Source organism: Callorhinus ursinus, unplaced genomic scaffold (genome assembly GCF_003265705.2).
Source record: "Callorhinus ursinus isolate GAN/ISIS: 27379988/994484 unplaced genomic scaffold, GSC_fseal_2.0 scaffold10, whole genome shotgun sequence".
Classification (NCBI taxonomy): Eukaryota; Metazoa; Chordata; class Mammalia; order Carnivora; family Otariidae; genus Callorhinus; species Callorhinus ursinus.
In genome coordinates this window covers 81,859,848-81,883,962 of record NW_027397072.1, presented here as the reverse complement: position 1 = coordinate 81,883,962, position 24,115 = coordinate 81,859,848, and the positions used below count along the sequence as shown (strand labels likewise).

At 43.5% G+C, this 24,115-nt stretch overlaps 2 protein-coding genes across 2 annotated transcripts in view; one reads left to right on the top strand and one right to left on the bottom strand.

Annotated features, from left to right (window-relative positions):
- SLC9A4 (solute carrier family 9 member A4) overlaps window positions 1–20,896 on the bottom strand; it is a 65,255-nt gene extending 44,359 nt beyond the window's left edge. The window contains exons 1-2 of the mRNA XM_025868770.2: window positions 20,641–20,896; window positions 14,364–14,827 (exon numbers count right to left, since the gene is read on the bottom strand). Of these exons, the coding sequence (XP_025724555.1) occupies window positions 14,364–14,827; window positions 20,641–20,896 (720 nt within the window). The remainder of the gene's footprint in view (window positions 1–14,363; window positions 14,828–20,640) is intronic.
- Window positions 1–24,115, top strand: part of LOC112821706 (large ribosomal subunit protein eL19-like) — a 475,653-nt gene that overhangs the window by 242,499 nt on the left and 209,039 nt on the right. The gene's annotated exons all lie outside the window — the stretch shown is intronic.

The window sequence follows — 24,115 nt, the reverse complement described above, 5'->3', positions numbered from 1 at the left end:
ACCTCTTTGCATTATGTTCACTGGCACTCTACAATATAAATTTAACTTTTTCTTTGTGTTAACATTATACCACTTCACATAAAATAAAGAAATCTTATAACCATCTAGATCCATTAACTGTACTGACTTTTAACCATCCTTTAGAATGAGAAAGCTATTTGTTTCCACATTATTAAATCTCCTGGATTCCTTTAACACTGATAGCTGAGGACTTCATGATAAGTTATTGCGTATTTTGTGACTACGAACCCTTCTGGACATTGTAGCCATATTCCCCACCATGCTATGGTTCCTTGTAAGGGTAACTACTATGACATTGAATCTAAGGAAGGGGTAGCCTCATGTGGCTTTCAACATGAGACTTCCCCTTCAAGAACAGGAGTAGACAAACTTGAGAAGCCTGTCCATAGACTGGGGACTGCCAGTGAAACCTTCTGCCTAGTTATGAGCTATAGCAACTATATTTTCTGAGAAATACAGGTAGACTTGACTAGGTGTGGATGAATAAATACCATGAGACTAATTAAGAGATGATAAAGGGCCACAAAGAAGTATGTGTTATGAGGACCAAAAACTGTATAATAAACACTGAGAAGTAGGGGGAAAGATACTGAGTAGATTATGTTGACTCTAGTTGGAGTGAAACTGGAAAGATCTAGAAAAAGCAGCAGATTCTGAGCAACTGACCCATGTTGCATCCATGGTGGGGCTCTGGAGTGATGATGTGATAGTTATTAGCACTGTTTAGGCCATAGTTCTTTTCCTTCTAGGCGCCTGGTAGGATTGCACTTTCAGCTCCACCATATGACTAGGCCTGGCCAAGTTTTGAGTTTGAATGAGTTTTGAGGAGTGCTATATACCACTTATGAGATGGGGCACTTGCTTGCTGAGATGAGTTTCCATAAATCTTTTGCCCTCTGGCAAAGTGCCCAGCAATGCTCAATATGGTGTCTGCTCTATAAGCCCAGGGTCCTGAGTAACCATGATGAACAGAGCATTTTGCTGGCCAGTGAGAAACCAGTACTGTAAACAAGAAATACACCTCTGTTGTTTCAGGCCAACAGAGGTTTAGAAGGATGTTTATTACCACAGCATAAGCTGGCCCTTCCTGACTATCAGAGAAGATTATGAACTCTTGCTTCTGTTAAAACTAAACACAAATGGAAACCAGACTTGAACATTTCCTGAGCAGACAAAAGCAGTTTAGTCAGCAACACTTAATTTACCTTGTTTTGTGAGACAAGCCAGGCTAGCTCGACCTGCATCTCTTTTTGCATATACCTCTGAAAATCATTAGCAAAACTTAAAGATTTTATTTATTTATTTTAGAGAGAGAGAGAGAGTCAACAAGTGGGGGGCGGGGTCAGAGGGAGAGGGGAAGAAAGAATCTCAAGCAGACGAGAGAGAGCGAGAGCGAGAGAGAGAGAGAGAGAGAGAGAAAATCTCAAGCAGATGCCCAGCTGAGCATGGAGCCTGACTTGGGGCTTGATCTCACAACCCTGAGATTATGACCTGAGCCGAAAACAAGAGTCAGATGCTTAACCTACTAAGCCACCCAGGCGCCCCTAGCAAAAATTAAATAGTTCCCTAAAATTGATATGAAGTGACCACTAACCAATTCCCTTTCATTTAAGAAAATTCTAATATTGTCACCAATCACTATAAAGAACAGTCCCTGCCTTCACACTAGATAAGCTGCTTGCTCACAATATATCTATGATCCTCATTTCATGTTTTGGTTTGAGTGTTCCCAGTTTGCAAACATCTTTTTGGGTCTATGCACAATAAATTTATACTAATGACTACTTCAGTGATTCATTGGTTTTACTTTTCTGGTTTTTTTCCTGAACTTTTGGTACTTCTGAAATCCCTAAAACCAGCTTGGTTCCAGGTACAGCTTTCATGAGACCTTCCTGAGGGGCTCCTGATGGGGTTTCTCTGAGCTGAATTGTGTCTCCCTCAAATTTATGTGAAGTCTTAACCTCCAGTACTGCAGAATGTGACTGGATAGGAGATAGGGTCTATTGAGAGGTAATTAAGTTAAAATGAGGTCATAAGGGTGGGGTCCTAAACCAGTAGGACTGATGTCCTTATAAGCAAAGGAAGGGGTACCAAGAGGGTGCACAGAGGAAAGGCCACGTGAAGACACAGCAAGAAGGCAGCCAGCCACCAGCCTGGAGGTGAGGTCTCACCAGAAACCAACCCTGCCAGGACCTTGGTCTTGGACTTCTCCTGAAGTGTGAGAAAATACATTTCTGTGGTGTAAGCCCCCCAGTCTGTGCTATTTATTATGGTGGCCCTAACAGACTACTATGGGATCTTTGTCTTCCTGATTGCTTTGTGTGTCTTTTTAATTAATCTTCATTACTTAAGTTTGCCATAAACTCAATTCCTTAAAAACAAAAAGCCTAACTAATTCCTATACTCTACACATGTGTAAAAAGCATTGAAATTTCAGAATCACAGTAAAGATTATCCTTACTGTATGTCGGACACTGGAAAGGTACAGAGAATGTCAGAGGGAGCTGTACCCATCGATCTTACAGGAAATTAAATAATAAGCACAGCTAATTTTCTCTTTTGTTTGAAGGGTCGTGGACACATTAAACTCTGTCATAGAACCTTTCCTTGACAACCACTGGCTCTGACGGGTAAAGGAAATCAACTAAGAACCCAGCAATGACCTTGTAGTTACCGCATAATGATATAAAATAAAAGACAGAATGGAGGAAGCTTTAGCCTCACTCCTAAAGAACGGAAAGAGACGATCTACAACCCCGGACAGGACATTTAACATGGAATTTAGCGACTCTCCTAGGCTGGATATCGCGGAATATGTGTTGCTTAGAACCTCAGAGAACAGAGGCCAGGAAGATGACCTGAACAGATGTCAGAAAATGTAATAAAGAGAAGTGTGAGCAGTAGGATTTTATCGATGTAGGGCACAGCAAAGAAGCTTCTTTGAGAAATTCATTTTCAATGTAAAAAGCTTGAAAACTCTTCTCAGCTTGAAGAATGGTAAGAAGGAGGCTGCCAGCTTTCAAAGCTACAATTACCACCTACCAGCCAATGGCTTCCAAATGTGCACATCCGTTAGATCCTGCCCCCACCCTCCAGACTCCTATTTCTAAAACTAGGGAAAGATTCTTTTCAATGGCTTATAGATATCTCAAACTCAGCAGGTCAAAACTCATCGAATAGTCATCACGTGGCCCCCACCAACACCTGTTCCTCGCCCATAATACGATCCAAGGAAGGTTCCAGCCTGGGCACGACTGAGTCTACATCATATTGGCCTCCCCCACCTTCTCATCAGCTTAGAGCAAATGCCCACAGGACTATCTTTCACCATCTGGTGTTAGTACACCAACATGGCAGGAAAAGTCATTTAAAAGCTATTAACCTCAGAACTTTTGTTAACTGTAAAAGCAAACATCAGCTCTGACCAGTAGATTTAAATTCACTGAAGAATAGCTCAGTGATTTGTGTCTTTGGAGAAACTGAACTTTCAGAAAACAAAAGGGGTTGCCCGGTAATATTTTTTTTGTGAATAAATGAATGATGAATAAATGGGTGATTCAGATTCAGGGGAATGCTGGCTTAATCAAACAAGACTGAACTTTAATCTTTAAAATAAAGGCGCTGGATTTCATGATCTCTCTGTTTTCTCCCAGGCTGTGAGTCTCATACTCACTAAGGACCACAGCTGGTCCTGGGTGGTGAGGGGTGGAATCTGGAGAACCAAAGCCCGGAGAGAATCTGTGGTTTCGCCTCTCCAACCCATGACCTGGATATAATGTTACAGTGCGGGCTTGTACAACAGGTTCTGCTGGACCTACTGTTCACTTTACATAATCATTGAGGAAGCTATAGGGAAACTATTTGTCAGCCAACTCATGGGGCTTTTCACCTGACACTGAGCATGTTTTTTCCGTACTGCCGCCTGACACACCCAACTCACCCTTGAGAATGCATGCACACATGCTGTTGAAGAGGGTGGGCTCTATTGAAAACCACTGAACTAGGAAACTCTCTTGGCTCTTTGTAGTTCTAGGCTTTTCTCCCAAGTCAATGACTTTTATTAATGAATTATGTAATCTCCTAAGAAATCTCTATGGTTTGAAAGGGCACTAAGAAAATACAGAAGGGGGCACCTGGGTGGCTCACTCAGTTGAGTGAACAACTCTTGGTTTCGGCCTTCCGGTTTCTTGGTTTCACGATCTCAGGGTCAGCTCAGGTCATGATCTCAGGGTTGGGGGATCGAACCCCACATGGGGTGCACACTGAGCAGGTAGTCTGCTTGAGAGTCTCTCCCTCTGCCCCTCTCCCCACGTGCTCGCTTGCTCTCTCTCTCCTCTCTAAAATAAATAAATAAATCTAAAAAAAGAAAAGAATATACAGAAGAATAGCCAGGTTCGTAGTTCTAGGGTACGAAAAAGAATTTACAGATGAAAAGAAACAAGGCAAATGTTGATAGCTTGTGGCTCATCAAAGTCGGGGGCATTGCTCCTTTGCTTCTGCATCTGAGCAATTAGCGCAGTCGGTGTGCAGTGCGTGGTCGTAATGGTTTTGAAAGAACTGCTTCCACACACTTTTCTGTGATCATTCTGATTGTTCTCTAAAGACTTAAAGAGTTTGCTTTTCTCCTCGTGTTTCTTTTCCAAATCCATTTCCATAGCTGCTCAACCCTCCCTCCTGACAAAGGAAGAACAACTTGATAACCAGTGAGGCTTTGTTCTTTTTTCCTGCACTCGTGAGCTGGAGGGAGTTCTAACCACCCGTAAAGGGCTCACAGCTTAGGCTGGTTGAAAATCGATTTATACAATTCCCACTTCAATCATTGTTTCGTCAACCCAAAGAAAATGAATGAAACAACTGTTCGTGAATCAAATTTAAGGAATTCCAGTGAAATAATGATTGCAGTGTCCCTCTCTGGCCCTGTACTGCTTAAGCTCCTGAATTGTAACATGCATCTAGGGGACAGATCTTTCAGGCTGCTGGTGAACAAGAGTCTACAGCATATTTGGGAGTAAAAGTGTCACCCAACTGGGGACATTTAGGAGTCAGATTTGCCCCCTCCAGGTTGGTGAATCTCTGACCTCTCCAACATCCTGTTTGCATGGGAGTGTCCTCTGCCCTTCTGTTTTTCCAGCTCTTTCCATCTCTCCAGCCTGCTCCAAGCATTATCCCAAGCTATTCCTGTGGTTGCATCGCACCTGGGTGCATGTGCGTGCATGTGCGTGCACACACATGATCCCTTCAGGCCCCCATAGCCAGCACCATACTTCACTGCAATGGCAGCTTTGGGCTAATGGCCAAATGTTTTGTTGAGAGTGCATGTCTGAAGGAAATCACTTGGGTCCCAGGCTGGGTAAGCACCAGACACCTGCCCCCCACCCCATGGTGGGTCAGAAACAGCTCTGGGAGAGGTGTCTCACAGCTCAGGTGCACATGCTGAGCCCTTGGGCTGGGGGTAAAGTTCACTCCCCAGACAACTAAAGCCAACCAGCCAAGGCTTCATGGCCCAGTTGTTTGAGGTTTAGGCCTTATCCCCATTTTTATGCCAACAGATGTCAACCAGATTGCCTTTCTTGTGTGGAACCTCCTCTCAAATAAAGGAAGGGCAAAGCGTCATTGATTCATCACCTACCATGTCCCAGACATCTATGTGTATTTTTTCACATACTCCTTGAAACTCTCTGAGGTCAGATTAATCGTCCCATTGTACACATAGGAAAATGGAGGCACAAATGGATTGAGTCACCTGCTCAAGACTGTACAACTTGTAAGGTTCACCTCCGCCTTATACCCTGAGCTGCCTACATTCTTGTCCAGAGGAACTGTCTGCTTGTATGTGGAGCCTTTCACCTCCTATCCTAGGAGCCTGAATAAAATGAAAGGAAATGAGGTAAAAAGAGGACAAGAAAACGTTGCCTACCACACCCACTGAAGAGTCAAGTTTGTGCACAGCACTTCTCTAGGAAAAGCTGAGATGGCCTGATGGACCAGACGATGTGGCATCACTTAGGAGGTGTGGCGATCTCTGGCTCAGACGTACTCATGTAGGTGGACTTGTATTATTACTAACACCCGACTCTGACACCAGTATCGATGTGTGTGATTTATCCTACAACTCCGAGGATTTAACTCATTGGAGATAGAGTCAGACCCCACAGGTTAAGGCCTCAGTCCCACAAGAATGTCCTCCCTGCTCACACTCCAGATGTCAGTCACAAATCCAGGTTGTCACCTGTGCCTCTGATATAACTGGATATAGAAAGGAGGTTCCAACGAACCCTTCCTCAAATTCGATTAATTTGTCAGAATGGCTCACAGAACTCAGAGAAGCATTTTACCGACCAGATTACCAGTTTGGTATAGAAGGATATAACTCAGGACCAGCCAGATGGAAGAGATGTGTAGGGTGAGTTATGGGGACAGTGTGTGGAGCTTCCATGCTCTCTCCAGACACACCACTGTCCCGGAATCTCCACGTTCACCAACCCAGAAACTCAGAACCTGGTCCTTTTGTGTGGTTTTTTTTTTTTAAAGATTTTATTTATTTATTTGACTGAGAGAGACACAGAGAGAGCACGAGCAGGGGGAGCAGCAAGAGAGGGAGAAGCAGGCTCCCCACTGAGCAGGGAGCCCGATGCGGGTCTCGATCCCAGGACCCTGGGATCATGACCTGAGCCGAAGGCAGACGCTTAACTGACTGAGCCACCCAGGTGCCCCCCTTTTGGGTTTTTATGGAGGCATCATTACATAGGCACGATTGATTAGATCATTGGCTATTGACCAAGCAGAGTTCTTCTCTGCTCCCTGGAGGTCTGGGGGTGGGACTGAAAGTTCCAACCCTCTAATCACATGGTTGGCTTCCCTGGCAACAGGTCCCAAACCTTAGGTGACCTAGGGGCTTTCCAAAAGTCACCTTATTAACATAAAAAAGACACCTTCACAGCTGTCATCCCTGGAAATTCCAAGGGTTTTATGAACTCTGTGCCCTGAATGGGGATGAAGACCAAATATATATTTATTATAAATCACAATATTATAAAGATCAAATCTTCTGTACTTACTCTATGCCAGGCACCATTTTCATGTTTATGTGTATCAACTCACTTTAATTGCCACACAACCTGATCTTCATTTTACAGAAAAGAAACTGAGGCCCAGAGGAGTTCAGTAACTAGGGCAAAGTCACACAGCTGCAAGTCACGCTACCAGGAATTGAACTAAGGTCTATGGCCTCACCATCCATGCTCTTGGCCACACTTTTCTGCCTTTTAAATGACGTCACTGGAGCTAGGACCCCTTGAAGGGAGGAAAGTCATAAACTAGAGAAAATCATAAGAGAAAATTCACCTCCACACAACCGGTTTTAAAAATCTTTCCCAGATCCTGGGACGCCTGGGTGGCTCAGTTGGTTAAGTGTCTGCCTTGGGCTCAGATCATGATCCCAGGGTCCTGAGATCAAGCCCCGCGTCAGGCTCCCTGCTCAGGAGGGAATCTACTTCTCTCTCTCCCTCTGCCCCTCCCCCCTCCTTGTGCTCTCTCTCTCTCTCTGTCAAATAAATAAATAAAATATTAAAAAAAAAAACTTTCCTTGATCCAGTGCGGCTTCCTCTGGCAAGCTACTCACTATCGTCCTAGCTTGGTTTAAACTTGCCATCTTGTCCTCAAAACCAGCAAGGTCGATGGCTGCCCCTCCTCCATGAAGAGATTGCCCTAAGGGTCAAAGGCCCACCATTCACGTTCATGTGCCCAGTGCCCAGGACAGCCCCAGCGTGAACAGGGGCTCCCTGAAGGTGTGAGAAGGAAGGACACTGGGACACTTCTCTCCCACTAGTATCTACCCACCTCAGGCATTTAGGCTCAGGGAGCAATCCTGCCGTTCAGTGTTGGAACAGTGTGTCAGAGGGGAACACCCCAGTTTTCTCGAAGCTTCCTTTACAAATCCAAGTTCAAACTGAGTGTCACTCTTGGGAGTCGGGGAGGGAGAGCCGTGGTCCTGGACATGGCCAGAGCTGGGCAAGAACAGCCTCTGCACAGTCTCTCCTAGTCCCCACCCCCCCATCCATTGATTCACTCTTTGTGTGGCCTTCATTCCTGCATTCCAGCCATTGACTCAGCAGCGCTTCAAGGCTCAGTGCGGCACTCTGGTCCCGGGAATGATGGCAGGAGCTGCTCGGAGAGAAATCACGGGGGGTCACCTGGCAACTAGTTCGCCAAGTTAGGCCGGCAAAGAGATGCCAGGATGAGATGAGAGGAGGGCAGGGAATTCTAGCATAAGGGGTCTGGCAATTTAGGATCTAAGGCCAGCAACAAGCATGCATAATAAACAGAGGGGTAAACTGAATGAAAGGTAGAAGCTCTCTGTGAAGAAACTGGTGCTACGGTTTGCCAGCTTAGAAGAGCATCCTGGAAAAGCAGTGGGAGGGCAACTTTTCACTATATCTTTTGGATCCTGAGCCACAGAATACACCGTATCCAACAGACAACTTCCTGACAATCTGTGTCTTTATAATAAAAATAACAATGAAGAACCATAAGCACCTGGTGATCTGGGAACTCAAAGGCTCAAAGAAGCGAGAAGAGCCAGCGGGAGATGTGAACCCAGATGTTCGAGTCCGAGGTGGGGGCTGGGGTGTCTCTGCTCATAACCCCTACATACTGTCCCTTCACGCCATGGGGACAGCAGCCTCTGCCACATTAGGTTGTTGTGAAGCTTGAGGAAGGAAATCTCCATGAAGCACCATCCATGTGAGGGGCCCAAGATCTGGGCTCAGTCAGACATTGTCATTTGCCTTCCTCTACTACTCTCTCATTCACTGTTGTCCTAGAGGGTGGACGCCAGCACAGCAAGATGCCAAATGAATATAAAACTAGGAAAAGGAATGAAAATCAGAGGGAAAGAAAGCACAGGTGGAGAGGCAGAGGTGAGGGATGGCATGGAGTACCAGTCAGGAGCCAACATGCTCTGGAGCCCTCTGCTCAGCTCAAGTCTCAGTCCGGGCCCATGCTGGCCTCTTGGGCGTCTCAGATAAGATGGAGGAGGGGGAAGATGGGGAGAGATGGGACCCAAAAGAGACCTTGGTAGCATTTCTGTTTCTTATTTAGCAAACTGACTCAGGAAAACCAGAGAGAACTGTCTGCCTACAGTAAACGAAGTAGTGCCATATTTCAAACCAACTGCCCACTCAGAGCAAGCCAACCACCATGCTGTGTCCAGGAGCTGTTGTGACACAATAGCAGCCAACCGTCACTGAGTAGTCACTGCATGCTGAGTACTCGTGACACTACAAGTTTAGTATGAACTTTCCTGTGACCCTATGAGCTAAGGAATATCATCAACCCAATTTTACAGAAATGAGGCACAGAGATGATCAGAATCTTTCCTGGAGCCACACGTTGGACTCTGCCCAGTGAGCCAATTCTGAGAAAGAACACTGGCTTCACTGCTAAGTGGACGTGAGCCCAGTGCACTAGGACGTAACATGCGGATTCTCTCGCATCCCTCCGGGCTCCAGGAGCTGAAAACGCGAAAGGATGGGGCGCCTGCCTGGCTCAGTGGGTAGAGCATGCAACTCTTGATCTCAGGGGTTGTGAGTTCAAGCCCCATGTTGGGTGTAGAGATTACTTAAAAATAAAACCTTTACAGAGAAAGAGAAGGAAAGAGAAAGAAAGAAAGAAAGAAAGAAAGAAAGAAAGAAAGAAAGAAAGAAAGAAAGAAAGAAAGAAAGGAGAAAGGGAAGGAAGGCAAGAGGTAATAATTCAAGGAAAGAGATTAGAATAGGACAGAGCTGTGTGTCTGGTGCAGACTGTCCTTAGGCAGGCAGCATGCCCTTGTTCAATTTAACTTCCTTTGCCTTGTTTTCTTCATCTGTGAAATGTGGTTATTAACTCATGTGTCATAGTAAAATACAAGAATTTAATAAAATAGTAAGGGTTGAAGTGACCCCACACAGGGCCTAGATATAGTAGCTGGATATAGTGACCTGCTGTGACTTTGGCCATGAGATTCAACTGAGGATACTAGTTATCATATTAGAGTTATTTGGGTTTTGTCTCTGCTCCCTTTGCCCACCATTAAGGGTGTGTTCTGGTGAAATGTTCAGCAAGAGGGAGAAATACGTGGGACAAGAGACCTGGAGAATCCAATTCAGTGGTATTTCGACAGTTCTGGAACAGCTCCTCTTGACTGAGAAAGCAGCTCTTCAGTGGATAAAGATCTGTGGAGTTGTCACATGTAACCCACAAATCACAGATCACTTTCCAGATGAGTCAGACTTTCTGCTACAAGAGCATGCTTATGACTGCAGCCTTTGGGAAGGCCCCTTCCTCAATGAAAGGGTGAGTTCAAGGCCCTTCGCTCAAAATACAACTGGACTGCATTAAATACCAGTTGCTTTCAAACTGCTTTCTAAATCTGGCCGTGGAGCTTCTCTGGTTTCACATTGAGCCACAGAAGTGCCCCAGCACACACTTAATACTCACTGTGCTGTGGGTAACCACAGTGACCCGGGAGTGACGTGTGGGCGACCCCCCCAAAGCCAACACAGCAATAGCTTCGCCCATTGGAGGTCACAGCAGTGCCCTCAGCAGATACGCTGGTGGGTTGAAAATTATAATTTTATTTTGAAATGATCATTAAAAAAAACAGTCCAAGTGGAAACAATTAAACTTTGGGAAAGTCAAACAAATGTTGCTAGCCAAGAAACCCCGACCAGAAACCAAGCTGTGATTGGCTCTAGATGTAAAATCTAGGAGAAAAACCAGGGGGACGTCAGATTCTCAAGTTCAGAGGCAACACCAAAGAGGTAGCAGAGTCCAGTGTTATAAATAGCCATTCTGGGAAAATTACAAGAGGTGGTATTTAGAAAGTCACTAGTGAAGGAAAGGTTGAAGAATTAATTACCTCAATATGGGCTGCCAAGAGGTGGCTTTGATGTTATCACAGATAAGCCTCCTCAGTGACGCTGCCGGGAGTGGGGGGTTACACTAAGCAAGTAACAGCAAATAACTTGGATTTAAGTGAAATCGTTGGGGACGAACTGTGAAATGAACACATCATGGCTCAGAGGGGCCATCTTGGGAGTGGATAGGTTCCCGGCTGAGGCCGCTTTCTCCACTGTAATAACACAGAGAGGATGAAATATTTAAAGACAGGATGGGCTGAGGGAAGCGGATCTCAGGGTCAATCCGGCCCAGTGTGAGGAGAGAGCAGCCCTTGTTCCAAACATAGCTTTGCTTTAGGTCAAGATACATCAGCGACTCTCAACTTAAAGGCAAGAAGCCATGAGTTCTCAAACGTCAGCAATCATCGGAGGTGCCTGTTAAAATACAGATTGCCAGCTTCCATTCTCAGAGAGTCTGGGATGGAGTTTGGACATCCAAATATTCATGAGCCCCACTGAGGTGATTCTGAGGCACACGGCGGGAGTCTGGAGTCTGGAGTCCCAGCCTCTCCTCCCAGTTTCTGACAAATTGGCTTCCTGTGGAACTTGCCCAGGAGAAGAGAATGTGGAGCCTTGATGAGTCTAGCATCTTGCTGAACAGTTGGAGATTCGCATTATGAATCAATAAATTGACTTCCAACCTCATGTATGGGTCTCCTTCACTTGGTGAATCCACCCTAGATATCTTGGATTACTTTTTAGGAGCCTTTTGCCCCCTGTACTATCGTTTTTGGGTTTTTTTTGCATGAAGTCCTCACTATAAAGTATTGTGTGCCAGATGAATTAAATAGCTAATTGTAAAAGGGGAAAAAGAAAAAAACATAATGTTTGTGGGGCGTCTGCGTGGTTCAGTCAGATAAGTGGCCAACTCTTGATTTCAGCTCAGGTCATGATCTCAGGGTTGTGAGATGGAGCCCCGTGCCAGGCTCTCCACTTAGCAGGGAGTCTGCTTAAGATTCTGTCTCCCCCTCTGACCCCCGTTGGCACTCACTCTCTCTCTCTAAAATAAATAAAATCTTAAAAAAAAAACATAATGTTTGCACTTCCCTTGGTTAGATACAATCTCTGCAAACAAAATATGAAATCCAGGGGCAATAAAAGAGTACATTAGGTCTGAGCTCATAAAAATTTAAAACTTCTGTAGGATAAATAATACCATAGTTTAAAAAATTTTAAGTTACAGAATGAGAGAAAGTATTTGGTTTGTATGTAATACTCAAAGGTTTAAAATTTAGATAATTTAATGAGTTTCTATGAATCAATTAAAAAAATTAAAAAACAGCAAAGAAAAATGGACAGGATGTGATAGTGGCATACAAAAATTGGGACATACTTATAAAAAAATTCATTGTTTATATGAAATTTCAACTTAACTGAGTGTCCTGAGTTTTTTTGTTTTTTGTTTTTGTTTTTTTAAGTCTGGCAACCCTAAGAGGATACGAACTTCCAGTTTACAGAATGAGAAAAACTAATGATCCAAGACCATTGAAGAGACATATACAAATTAAAACAAACATGCCTAACTTGTTTTTGCTCATTCGATTGGAAAACATTAAGAAGCAGTGTCCCTTGTGGGCTTCAATAAAGAAAATATTTACTATATTAATATTTAATGCACTGTCTATAGAAAATGTAAGACCATAAGGAGTTTCGGAAAATTCTAGCAGCTACGGTATAAGACCTAAATTTAAGGTCCAATGCTATGTGCTACCTTGACATTTGGTAAAGCTGGGAGGGTCCTGAATGACAAAACTGCAAGCTCTCTTCCCCAATCTGATCGCTTGCTGGCCATATAGCCCTCCTTACCAATCGGACCGGGCGCAATACGCGTTCATCCCTGAGTATTAGGGGTCAGTCTCCTGACAGCCTGTGGAATTATGCAAAACAAGCCAATCACGTCACCCTGTGGGAAACAGGAGGCACCTCTCTTCTTGTTACTACAAAACCTTAACCCCATATCCCTCATTTTTCTCTCTGCTCCCAAGTGCAGCACCCACGTGGCCCTGTGTCGTGTGTGGTGTCCTCATCCCCTGGGCTGTGAGTGTATGTATCTAATTGGTGTCATCCCTTTATTGTCAGCTGTCACTCCTTATCCCTGAGGCAGGAATCCTTCCCTCATCAACCCGAGGAAGAGGAGGTGATTAAAACAGCAGCATCTTTCAAATTTTTGAAGGTATCCACTTTCGAAATTTCACTTCCGACAATATAGCCCAGAATATTCATCGCAACATTGCATTTTTTTAAATTAAAAAGTTGGTAGCAACCTGAATATCCATCCGTCAGGAAATGGTTAAATAAATTATCCTCAATGTAATCTGCGAAATACTACCTAACTACCGAAATGATATGGAAGGAGTTCCAAGACTTGTTATACTTAAGCAATACATATACCCACACCCAATTTATGCAAAATAATATACACCTACATATACGTGTGTGTCTGTATGCCTATATACATATAATAAAGACAGGGAAGGAAAATGCCAAACTGATCAAAAAGGTTGCTTAGGTGAGGAGAGGGACACGGGGAGGCTTTTGTATTTTTATGCTGTGTAATTTTGTACCGTTTGAGTCTTCCAGGCTGAAAATGCATTCTAGTATCACTTATGTGATGTGATAGAAATTTAAAGGTAAGAAAACTAAATCAAACTATATAAAGTCTCACAGACTAACACATGGCGAAGGTTTGTAGTAATGTAACACAACTAAGCAATGCGAGTGGCTAGCTGAATATTCCAGCACATTCCAAGACATCTTCTGGGCCTTAACGCTATGTGTTGACTTAGCCCATTAAATTTTTCTCAGCTTCTCTCCAGAAGGAGTCCTAACGCAAAAATGCCTCATTCACATATTCGGGAGGAGTCAGGTAATCAAGACTGATATGCCAGCCAACACATTTTTGCAAATCCTTTTCAACTCCCTTCCTACCCCATTTTTATTTAACTTCATCATCTGATGCAACATGTTAAAAACAAAACAAACAAACAAAAAGTATAGAAAGAGAAGGAGGATGAGGTCCAGTGAATGAGAGAAAAAAAAAATGGTTAAGTACCGTTTATTCCAGTGTGAAAACCAGACGAGCCCTTGGCAACAGTTTCTCGCTTGCTAAGTGAAAAGCTGAATTTAACTAAACGATGATAGATATGTCCTCTCCTTTATCTCTCTTTAAAGAAGCCATTTATTTGGCTCATGAATGACAAGCAGCATTAGTGAGCAATCACGTACTTGATGCAGATCCTAAGGGAAGTCACCAGAACTTGGGTCACACTCCATTGACCAAAGCCTATCCCTGCCCTGCCAAGGCCGAGTCCCGCTCAGCCTTCTCCATTTGCCCCGAGGACAGACTCCTGTCTCCAGGCCCACCCTGACCCCTGCTCTCCCTGGGGAGATTCTTTGACATCTCACCACACTAATGCCGTCATTGAGAAGGGCCTCCCCGAAGATCATCATGTAGAGCGGCTCATTCACCCGCGCCTCCTCGAACACAGCCAGCACGGCCACGGGATCCACGGCTGAGATCAGGCTGCCAAACAGCAGGTTCTGAAGCAGGTTGACGTCACTGAGGCCAAAGGCTTTGATCTGGCAGATGAGGTAGAGGGAGAGGCCAATGCCAAAGGCATTGATCAGGGCCCCCAGGCCTGCCCACCACAGGATGGACCCAATGTTCTCAAAGAAGGGCCGCGTGGGCATGAAGTAACCACCCTCCAGGACGATGGGTGGAAGGAGGTACAGGAAGTAGATGCTTGAATCCATGACGGGAGGAGATTTATGGTCGGTGCCAAAGATGATGGCGCCCACCAGAGCCCCAACGATGATGAGGAGGCAGCTCTCTGGCATGAGGCCTGGCAGTCTGTGGTAAAGATGGAAGCCTAGGGAAGAGCGGAGAACCACATTTAGATGTTTGCAAATAAAATGGCTCTGGCCAAGAAGATGCCAGGGGACTGGTGTACAAGAGGCCTTCTAAAACCAAGCAGGGGGGACCTTGGGTAGGCTGGCTTGCGTCCCCGAGCCTCAGTACCCCATCTTTAGTGGAGACTAGAAATGTCGTGGGGTCTTTCAATCAGGTCAGATACTTAACATGCCAGGCCCAGTGCAGGTCTCAGAGCAGTCCTCAGCCAGCTGTCCCCTCCCCCTCCCCCTTCCTGCCCCCCCCCCCCAGTACAGGGTCTGAGAGGGCAGTCAGGAAAGAGGAGCAAGGAGGGCGGAGCTCCTTTGCATTCCTGCAGAACCCACCTTTGAGGCTCATTCAGAGTCAGTAACAGTCACCTAAACATCAGCTTCTTCCAAACTTCCAAACTCTATTGGTTTGGTGAACCAAAAAATGAAAATTCAGTCCTTCATTGTATTTTCCTTATTTAACCAATGACACGTCACCTGGTCAGCCATGTAAGAAGCAAATCAAGGTGGCTCAGTTGGTTGAATGTCTGACTCTTGGTTTTGGCTCAGGTCATGATCTTATGGGTCGTGGGACGGTGCTCTGAGCATGGGGCTCCATGCTCAGTGGGGAGTCTACCGGAAGATTCTCTCCCTCTGCCCCTCCCCCCACTCGTGAACGCTCTCTCTTTCTAAAATAAATAAATAAATCTTTTTAAAAAAGGAAGGAAATCAAGTCGCATTCCCTGAACTCCCATCACTTTGCCCTCATGCAATTCCCTTTCTCATCATCTAGGTCTCAGTAGCTGTCCCTTGAGACCATCTCCTCCTCCCTATTTGTACAGTTACTGCCTTTATGTAGGGGCTCCCCATTTCCCATCCTGACTTCTGCACTGGCTTCCTGACCTCGTATCTCACCCTCAACCCCCCAGCTCATTCCAAACTTCGGCTGCCAGATGACTTTTCCAAACCACGTGTATCTATACTCATCTCATTCCCCACCTAAGACCTCTGAAGGCACACAAAGCATCTCACAGATTTTAAACTGAGGGTTATTTGTGAAGCTTCCCTGGGCCAAGACCAGCTCACTGCTAAGCACTGTGTGTGACATGGAGAACCAAACATGTTTATCACAATTCCAGCTATTGATGAAATTTCAGAAATAAGACATTAACAAATAAGAAGACAAAAACAAGGCAACACATAAGAATGCAGTGAAGTGTATACTGACTATATCAACAAACAGGAGAAGAGATCAGAGCACAGCAGGCCACTCTGGGGTTCTCTCCAAGTCAGTATCCCTCCCACCCAACACTACCCGTATGCATCCGATGTTATAGCCCACCACACACCTTTTCCCTGTGGTTCACCTTTCCTGTCCTCATTTGTTCCTGCCTGGATTGTTCTTTTCTTCAACTTATTTAGGTCCTGCGCGATCTTCAAAATTAAACTTTTCCCAACCACTTCCCAAGGAAATCATATGTCTTCCTCTGAATTACTATAATATTTTATCAGTATCTGTCTAACAACAATGTTCTCTTTCTATCGTTTTCTGTGCATGGCTTATCTCTCCTACTAACCTCCAAATTCTTCCAACTTGGACAGAATGGCATACAACTCTTTATCTCCCCAAAGTGCTTAGCAAGGTGTCTTACCCACGACAGCTGGTCTGTTTGGTGAAAGAATCTTTAAGTGTGTACATGAATGATTGATCCGGTTAAATGTTTACCAGAGAAGCTGTTATGTGGGAAGTAGAAATTGAACAGGTTGATGGGGGATGGCTAGGACTTACGTAGTTGGACAGCAGAATGGAAGAGATTTTAGGTGGGGAGAACTCTAAGAGAAAAAGTAGAGAGACAGGAATGGCCCAGCCAGATATGTCTGACATTCCTTGAGGAGATCCACCTGGCTGGAGCAAATTATGAATTAAGAAGAATATTGGAAGAAGAGTCAGTAGATGACTGAGCCAAATAAGAGAGGGTTTTGAGTTCAAGGCTAAGGAGAGAAGATTTCTCCCATAGACCACAGGGAGCCACTGAATGTCTCCTTAGGAATCTTAATTTTAATTCCATTTTAGCCATTCTGACAGGTAGGAGGTGGTATCTCATTGTGGTTTTGATTTGTATTTCTCTGGTGATGAGTGATGTTGAGCATCTTTTCATGTGTCTGTTGGCCATCTGGATGTCTTCTTTGGAAAAATGTCTGTTCGTGTCTTCTGCTCATTTCTTAACTGGATTATATATTTTGGAGATTTGGGGAATGCAAATTGGTGCAGCCAAGCTGGAAAACAGGATGATGGCTCCTCAAAAAGTTAAAAATAGAACTACCTTATGGCCCAGCAATTGTACTACTAGGTATTTACCCAAAGGATACAAAAATATAGATTCGAAGGGGCACATGCACCCGAATGTTTATAGCAGCATTATCAACAATAGCCAAACTATGGAAAGAGTCCAAGTGTCTGTCAACTTATGAATAGATAAAGAAGATGTGGTATATATATACAATGGAATATTACTCAGCCATCAAAAAGAATGAAATCTTGCCATTTGCAACAATGTGGATGGAGTTAGAATGTAGTATGCTAAACGAAATAAATCAGTTAGAGGAAGATAAATACCACATGATTTCATTCATATGTGGAATTTAAGAAACAAAACAGATGAACATAAGGGGAGGAAAAAAGAGAGAAGCAAACCATAAGAGACTCTTAACTCTAGAGAACAAACTGAGGGTTGATGGGGGGAGGTGGGCAAGGGGGATGGGCTAAATGGGTGATGGGTATTAAGGAGGGCACTTGTGATGAGCACTGGGTGTTATATGTAAGTGACAATTTAAATAAAACTTGAAATTAAAAAAATTACAATAAAATAAAAGGAATTTTAAGTACAGCCATCCAAAGAGCATGTAGGTTTCTGGGATCACAACTTTGAAATTCCTTTGTTATCAGCAGGCAGGTTATTATGATAGAATATAATTAGTATCAAGGGACATTGTCCAAAACCACATGGCTACCCACTGGCTTCAAGACTATTATAAGGCCTCCTTCAAGAGTTTGAGAGTCCTGCTCTCTCCATTTCCTAACAACAACTTTCCCTTCCTCCTCTCTGCCCTCCTCCTCCTTCTTCCTCTTCTTCAGTTAGTGCTGATTTTAACTACACTGAATTTTTTAACATGTAAAAGAGGTGGAAGAGCCTATAGTGTGATTTTCTCTGGCCCCGTGTCTCCCCAGTTTGGTCCTTCTTCCAGGAATTGAGTTTCCTGAAACGCATCCAACATGCACCTGTCTTAAGCCAAGTTACACCTAGGCAGTGGTAGCAGGAAGAGGTGCCATGCACTGTAAAGTAGGGCGTTGTAAGGAGAAATGCCATGTGCATCACACTCTACAACTCTCCTTCCCTTTCCTGACGGACAGCAGAGTCAGTCACTTTGAGAGTCTACAACTCCAGTGCCTGAAATTTAAATGGCCACCAATAACAACGTCTTGCCCGAAAGTCAGAGAGGGCCCTACAATTCCATTCTGCCCAATGACTCAAGGAACACCCTTCTGTAATGTGCCAAGAAGCTGAACTAAAATAAAAGATAAACAACAAAATCTGAGGTGACTCTGTATTACCATTGTTCTATAATATTCTTCTATAACACACATAGTTGGCTGTTTTAAAAAGGATTGGAGTAGAGTCATGATGTTCTTGTGTCCAAATGCCTACCAGGCAGTGCTAGATTCATCTGTTTTCCCCATTACGCTAAGCCCCTTGAGGCCAGGAACCATGGTCATTCCTACATGTGGTAGGGGCATTCAATAAATGTGTCTTGACAGAATGACTGATGAAAGAATGAATGTTAAATGTAACGATTATTAATTATGTTTTGATTCAAGTTTTACAATATAGAATCTAAAAAAAAATCTATACAGATTCCTTATGTGTGAAAGTTTTATGTCTTTTTTTTGCCCCAGGCAAATGAACCACCATCTATAAAACTACAAGCCCAGTACTTGACACATAAGAAATAATAATCATTAAGTATAGCCTTCTTTTCACATGCAACATAGAAATAGTATAAGTTCTTAAAGACTAGCGAATATGAAATTGTATTTGAATAAGCATGATCCAACTGATAACCTACTGAAGTTTCTTTTTCTAAAGTATGTTGAATTTCACCAAAATGAAAATCAAGAATATTCAAGCAAATAGTCCTGGAACAACAGTGTCCTTACCATCCTCTGAGCTTCTAGACATAGTGGGTCTGGGTACATGCAATACTCTAAAAAAACAATCTCTGTATTATGCTAATATAAAACCAAGATAAAATATATCCTTTCTGTATTGAGCCTTTTAGTGACATAGAATGTAAACCTCTTTGCCACTAGAAAATCCTTATTTGCACCAAAAGGAGCTCTTAGAAATAATTTCACAGCTGGGTACACGGAGACTTAGAAAGACAAGGTGACTAGCCAGTCAGTGGCAGCTCTAGTTCCTTGACTCCCAGACCAAGTTCCGCCATTACTGTAAAGAGGGAAGGAGTGGGTGGGGGCAGTATTGTTCACAAAGGAAAATTCAAGATCCACATAAGACCACTTTGAATGATCTCATTACCCATGTGTTTGCATGAAAGGTGGTAGAACCCTAGCTCTGAACTGAGAACGTTAACCCATTAGAAAACCATTTTTCACCTGAGCACTTTTTAGAAATAACGTGAGACCCTTTGTGTAATTTAATGCTTTGACAAATCACACAGGAGTTCTTCAAATTAACAATTTCCATTCACTCTTCACACTTTACTAGCTCAAAATGAATAGCAATCGTGAAGGACCATCTAGTGAATACACCAGTACCCCCGTCATCCCTGCGGAGGGAGTTAGATGAGTAGACAGAGCCCACAGTCCTGATCCCCGGGAGTCACCTGCCAGATCCCATGGATCAACACTTACTTCACACCCAGGCTAGAGGAAAATTATAAAGAAGCATCAAAATGAATCATAGATTCTATGCCGATAGGACAACTTATCTACTCAAGTAACAAAGATCGTATCGGAGGCAAAGGAGATGTCATGCTTAATAATTGAGATAACTGTATCAGTTTTTCACTTTGGAATAAGCTGGTTTTAGGGAGACAAGGGGGTGGAGTTAGGGATTAAATGATCACAGAGTGTAAACCATTATTTTGATTAGAATTTAATCCATGAACTCAAATTCCCTTTATTTCACAAAGGAAACCTGAGGTGCCCCAGTAGCGCCACTTGGCTCAGGCGTAAACCAGTATGTTACCAACATATTCCCTCTTATGCCCCCACATCCCACCACTGAGTGATATAATAGTGGCCTGTGATTGTCTTGTTCCTTGCTTTCTGTCATTCTGCAAGGAATACATGTCACTTTTAAAGAATAAACAAAGGGAGTCATTGATGAAGCCCATAGTTGCATGGCCAAGAATGAAGGAAGAATATTCTACAGAAGAATATTCTGTAATTTCCAATGGGCATCATTCCGAGGTCTAATGCCTTATGCTCTAGATTTTATGGCATAGAACTTGAGATTTCTACATGCCAGTAAGGTCACATAGGTGTCACCCTGAAATAAGAAGAAATCAAAACAACCCAGAACCCAGAAGTACGCTCAAATTTCAAAGCACAATCCTGAAGTATTACGTGACTTTATAAAAAGCAGTTAGGACTTCCCCTTGACTCTAAGGAACAGATTTTTTTTTTTTTTTGATGTAATAGCAGTAACAGTTAAAATCTGTAGAGTTCACCACCTATGAGGCACATGGAGAATGACTCCCCCAACCAGGTGTTTGGGGGACTTACCTATTTTTGCAAGGGATGCTAGAAGTATCCAGAGGGTGACCTCATAAGGAATTTGCACGTAGTCATAATCCAGGGCAAAAACAGATATCTTCTCATTTACCTCTGAACTGGCAGCAGCAAACCAAACATTAGCTTCATGCTGGGCAGTGGAATTTGTGGATTCATTCAAATCTGAAGATGCTTCAGAACACTTGAGGGCCACCAGTGGTAGCACCCAGTTCCAAGGACTGAAAGGCATAAGCATCTGAAAACCCATGCTGTGGGCTCCTGCTACCCCGTGTGTGGTTGTGTGCCAGACATCAGCCGTGAGGAGGGTTTCCAGAGAGCAAAGGCATCTACCTGGGTCAAAGGTAACATACGTACAGTCTATGGGTCATTCCAAGAAGAGTCCGAGCGTGTCATTGAATTCTGAGTGTCGATGTTTTCAAATCACCTTTAAAGGATTTGTGTCCAGATAACTCAGCTTCTGGCTCAAAGGCGTCAGTCATTCAGTAGACCAGTTAAAGCCCAAGTCACCTGTGTGACCTTCATCCGATCATGATTTGAAGAACAGTTTAGGAAGGGGAAAAACTTGTCTTCATTCAAAGCTGTTTCCTCACGTCACTGCACACTGGTTTCATCTTGTGAGTGAAAATTGAAAAGGATACCACGGTGTGCATTCCAGATATCACTGGAGTCCTTCCGACTAGGAAGGAAATCCTTCCCTCTCCACCAGGTCTCAGTAAGGAGCTACCTGTCCTGCACCTGCTCCTTCTCTCCTCCCCCTGCTCTCGCACTTGTTTTGAATGGGCAAGGCTGCAGGTAGCTCCTGCACTTAATTATTTGCTCTGACAGGACTCTTGTAATGTAATGCTCTCCTTGAGCGTTTTCTGGGGGTAACGCTGCTGACACCTAGTGGGAAGCCGCAATATGACACCTCGGCATGTTTAATGAATGATTAAGGTGGTCTTGTAATTATCACACAAGGGCATTTTTGAGAGTAGAGAAGAACGATTGATAATTATGCCAGGATTATCCTGGAATCATATGGTCTCTGTAAATTGGGAAGGAAGAGGAGGTAGCATAACACATGACCAAACTCATGTGCAGTAACTCAAAGAAAGTTCTAGGTTTCCATGAAATTTACACAGAAAAAAAAAAAAAAGCAGAAGAACAAGTTTCATGAAATACATTTAAAACCTAGTTTAAAAAAAATCTCCACAGGGCGCCTGGGTGGCTCAGTTGGTTAAGCGACTGCCTTAGGCTCAGGTCATGATCCTGGAGTCCCAGGATCAAGTCCCGCATAGGTCTCCCTGCTCAGCAGGGAGTCTGCTTCTCCCTCTGGCCCTCTTCCCTCTCGTGCTCTCTATCTCTCATTCTCTCTTTCTCTCAAATAAATAAATAAAATCTGTAAAAAAAATTAAAAAAATCTCCACAGCACATCCAAATTTTTCATTTTAAAGAATTTTGTTAATTACGGTCTATTTGTTCAAAAAGAGCAGTACCACACAGAGTGTTTATGGAAGAATTTGAAATGGATTCCAGGGATCTACTTCTGCTTCTTCTACATCTGGCCAGGTGGCCTTAACCCGAATAGTTACCTTTCAAAGCATCCTTTTCTGAAAACGGGGAGGATAATAATATCTACCTCAGCGACTGGCTAGAAGCATTAAATGAGATAAAGCAAGGAAAATCTCTGGCATTTAACTGGCACTTAATAAACGGTTTTTTTAACTTTTACTCACATTTCTTATGCTACAGGAAAATAAGAACTCTGTTGCAATGCGGAATAGCGCTCAATAGAAAATGAGAATTATTCTCCATAAATAGTCTCAATGCCTCTTCCATATCAAACTGAAGGGCAATTTATATACATTTTTTGTTAATGTTAGTGAAAGTGGATCACTCCCACCCTCCACCCCATGCTCAGCAAAGATCACTGGAAAACAGAGCTACCTCTGTTGAGGAAGGCTAGCATCTAGATGCAACTTCTTAATAAGACAAGGATTAAGAGTTCACATAAGGATTTTTTTTCTCATTCCTTTGCAATTTGGCTCTAAAACTATATCCAATTTAGTCACTAAAATGAGAGGTTGACCTCAAGCAGGTCACCATATTGGGTCAATATTTTTTTCAGAAAACTTGACATGCATAGCCTTATAATGGAAAACTTCTTCAGAATAGATATTTTATCTTTTCATTTGCACCTCTGTTTTACTTTTATTTTCTAAAAAGAAATGGGAGAGTATTTCCCATGGTGCTCCATGACAAATTCGAAACTAAGGATCAGAAAACCTCTGTTCTCCAGCATTAATTACCGCTTCACTCTGGGAAAGACACTTTACCTGTTTTTTGAACAATTTTATCATCTATAGACTGAAGATGCTGTCCACTCCAGGTATCTTTTCCTGCTCTAAAATTTCAAATCTTTCTGAATATATTATAACATGTTTTGCCATGCAATCAACTGATAACTGAGAGTACAATCACTATGAGAGAAGTGATGCCAAGGTCAGGGGATAGTGAGAGGAAAACTTGAATTCTACAGCAGTCGACCACCTGTCTTCCAGGATGAGGTTTGCTGTCCCACGTTCCCCCCCCCCCCCCCCCGCAGAAGGGTCAACCCTTGGTACCACTTCCACCCATACAATAGTGCTTCCACACAGCCACCTGAAATATTCTTTCTAAAATTGCCTTCTTAATCCTGGTTCTCTAGAAAACAGTGTAAGACAAAGCTTATATGAGTGGTGCAAACCAAAGGTAGCCAAGTGAGAGAAAAAAGGAGGCAAGGGAGAAATGCTTCTAGAATGGTAGTGTGGGGAGTTCTATAGACCTTCTCCCTAGTGTTAGGGAGACACCCATAATTGGGAAGATCTATTGAAAATAAAGAGAACAGCTTTTCAGTCTGTGGAAATTGTCCTATGGGCATACAGCAATTAAAGACAGTCTTCTTTTTTTTTTTGACTTTTTTTATTATGTTAATCACCATATATTACATCATTAGTTTTTGAAGTAGTGTTCCATGATTCATTGATGGCGAACAACACCCAGTGCTCCATGCAGAATGTGCCCTCTTTAATACCATCATCAGGCTAACCCATCCCCCCAACCCCTCCCCTCTAGAACCCTCAGTTTGTTTATCAGAGTCCATAGACTCTCATGGTTCGTCTCTCCCTTCGATTTCCCCCCCTTCATTTTTCCCGTCCTGCTATCTTCATCTTCTTTATTCTTATTTTTTTTTACATATATTGCATTATTTCTTTCAGAGGTACAGATCTGTGATTCAACAGTCTTGCACAATTCACAGCGCTCACCATAGCACATACCCTCCCCAATGTCTATCACCCAGCCACCCCATCCCTCCCACCCCCCACCACTACAGCAACCCTAGTTTGTTTCCTGAGATTAAGAATTCCTCATATCAGTGAGGTCATATGATACATGTCTTTCTCTGATTGACTTATTTCGCTCAGCATAACACCCTCCAGTTCCATCC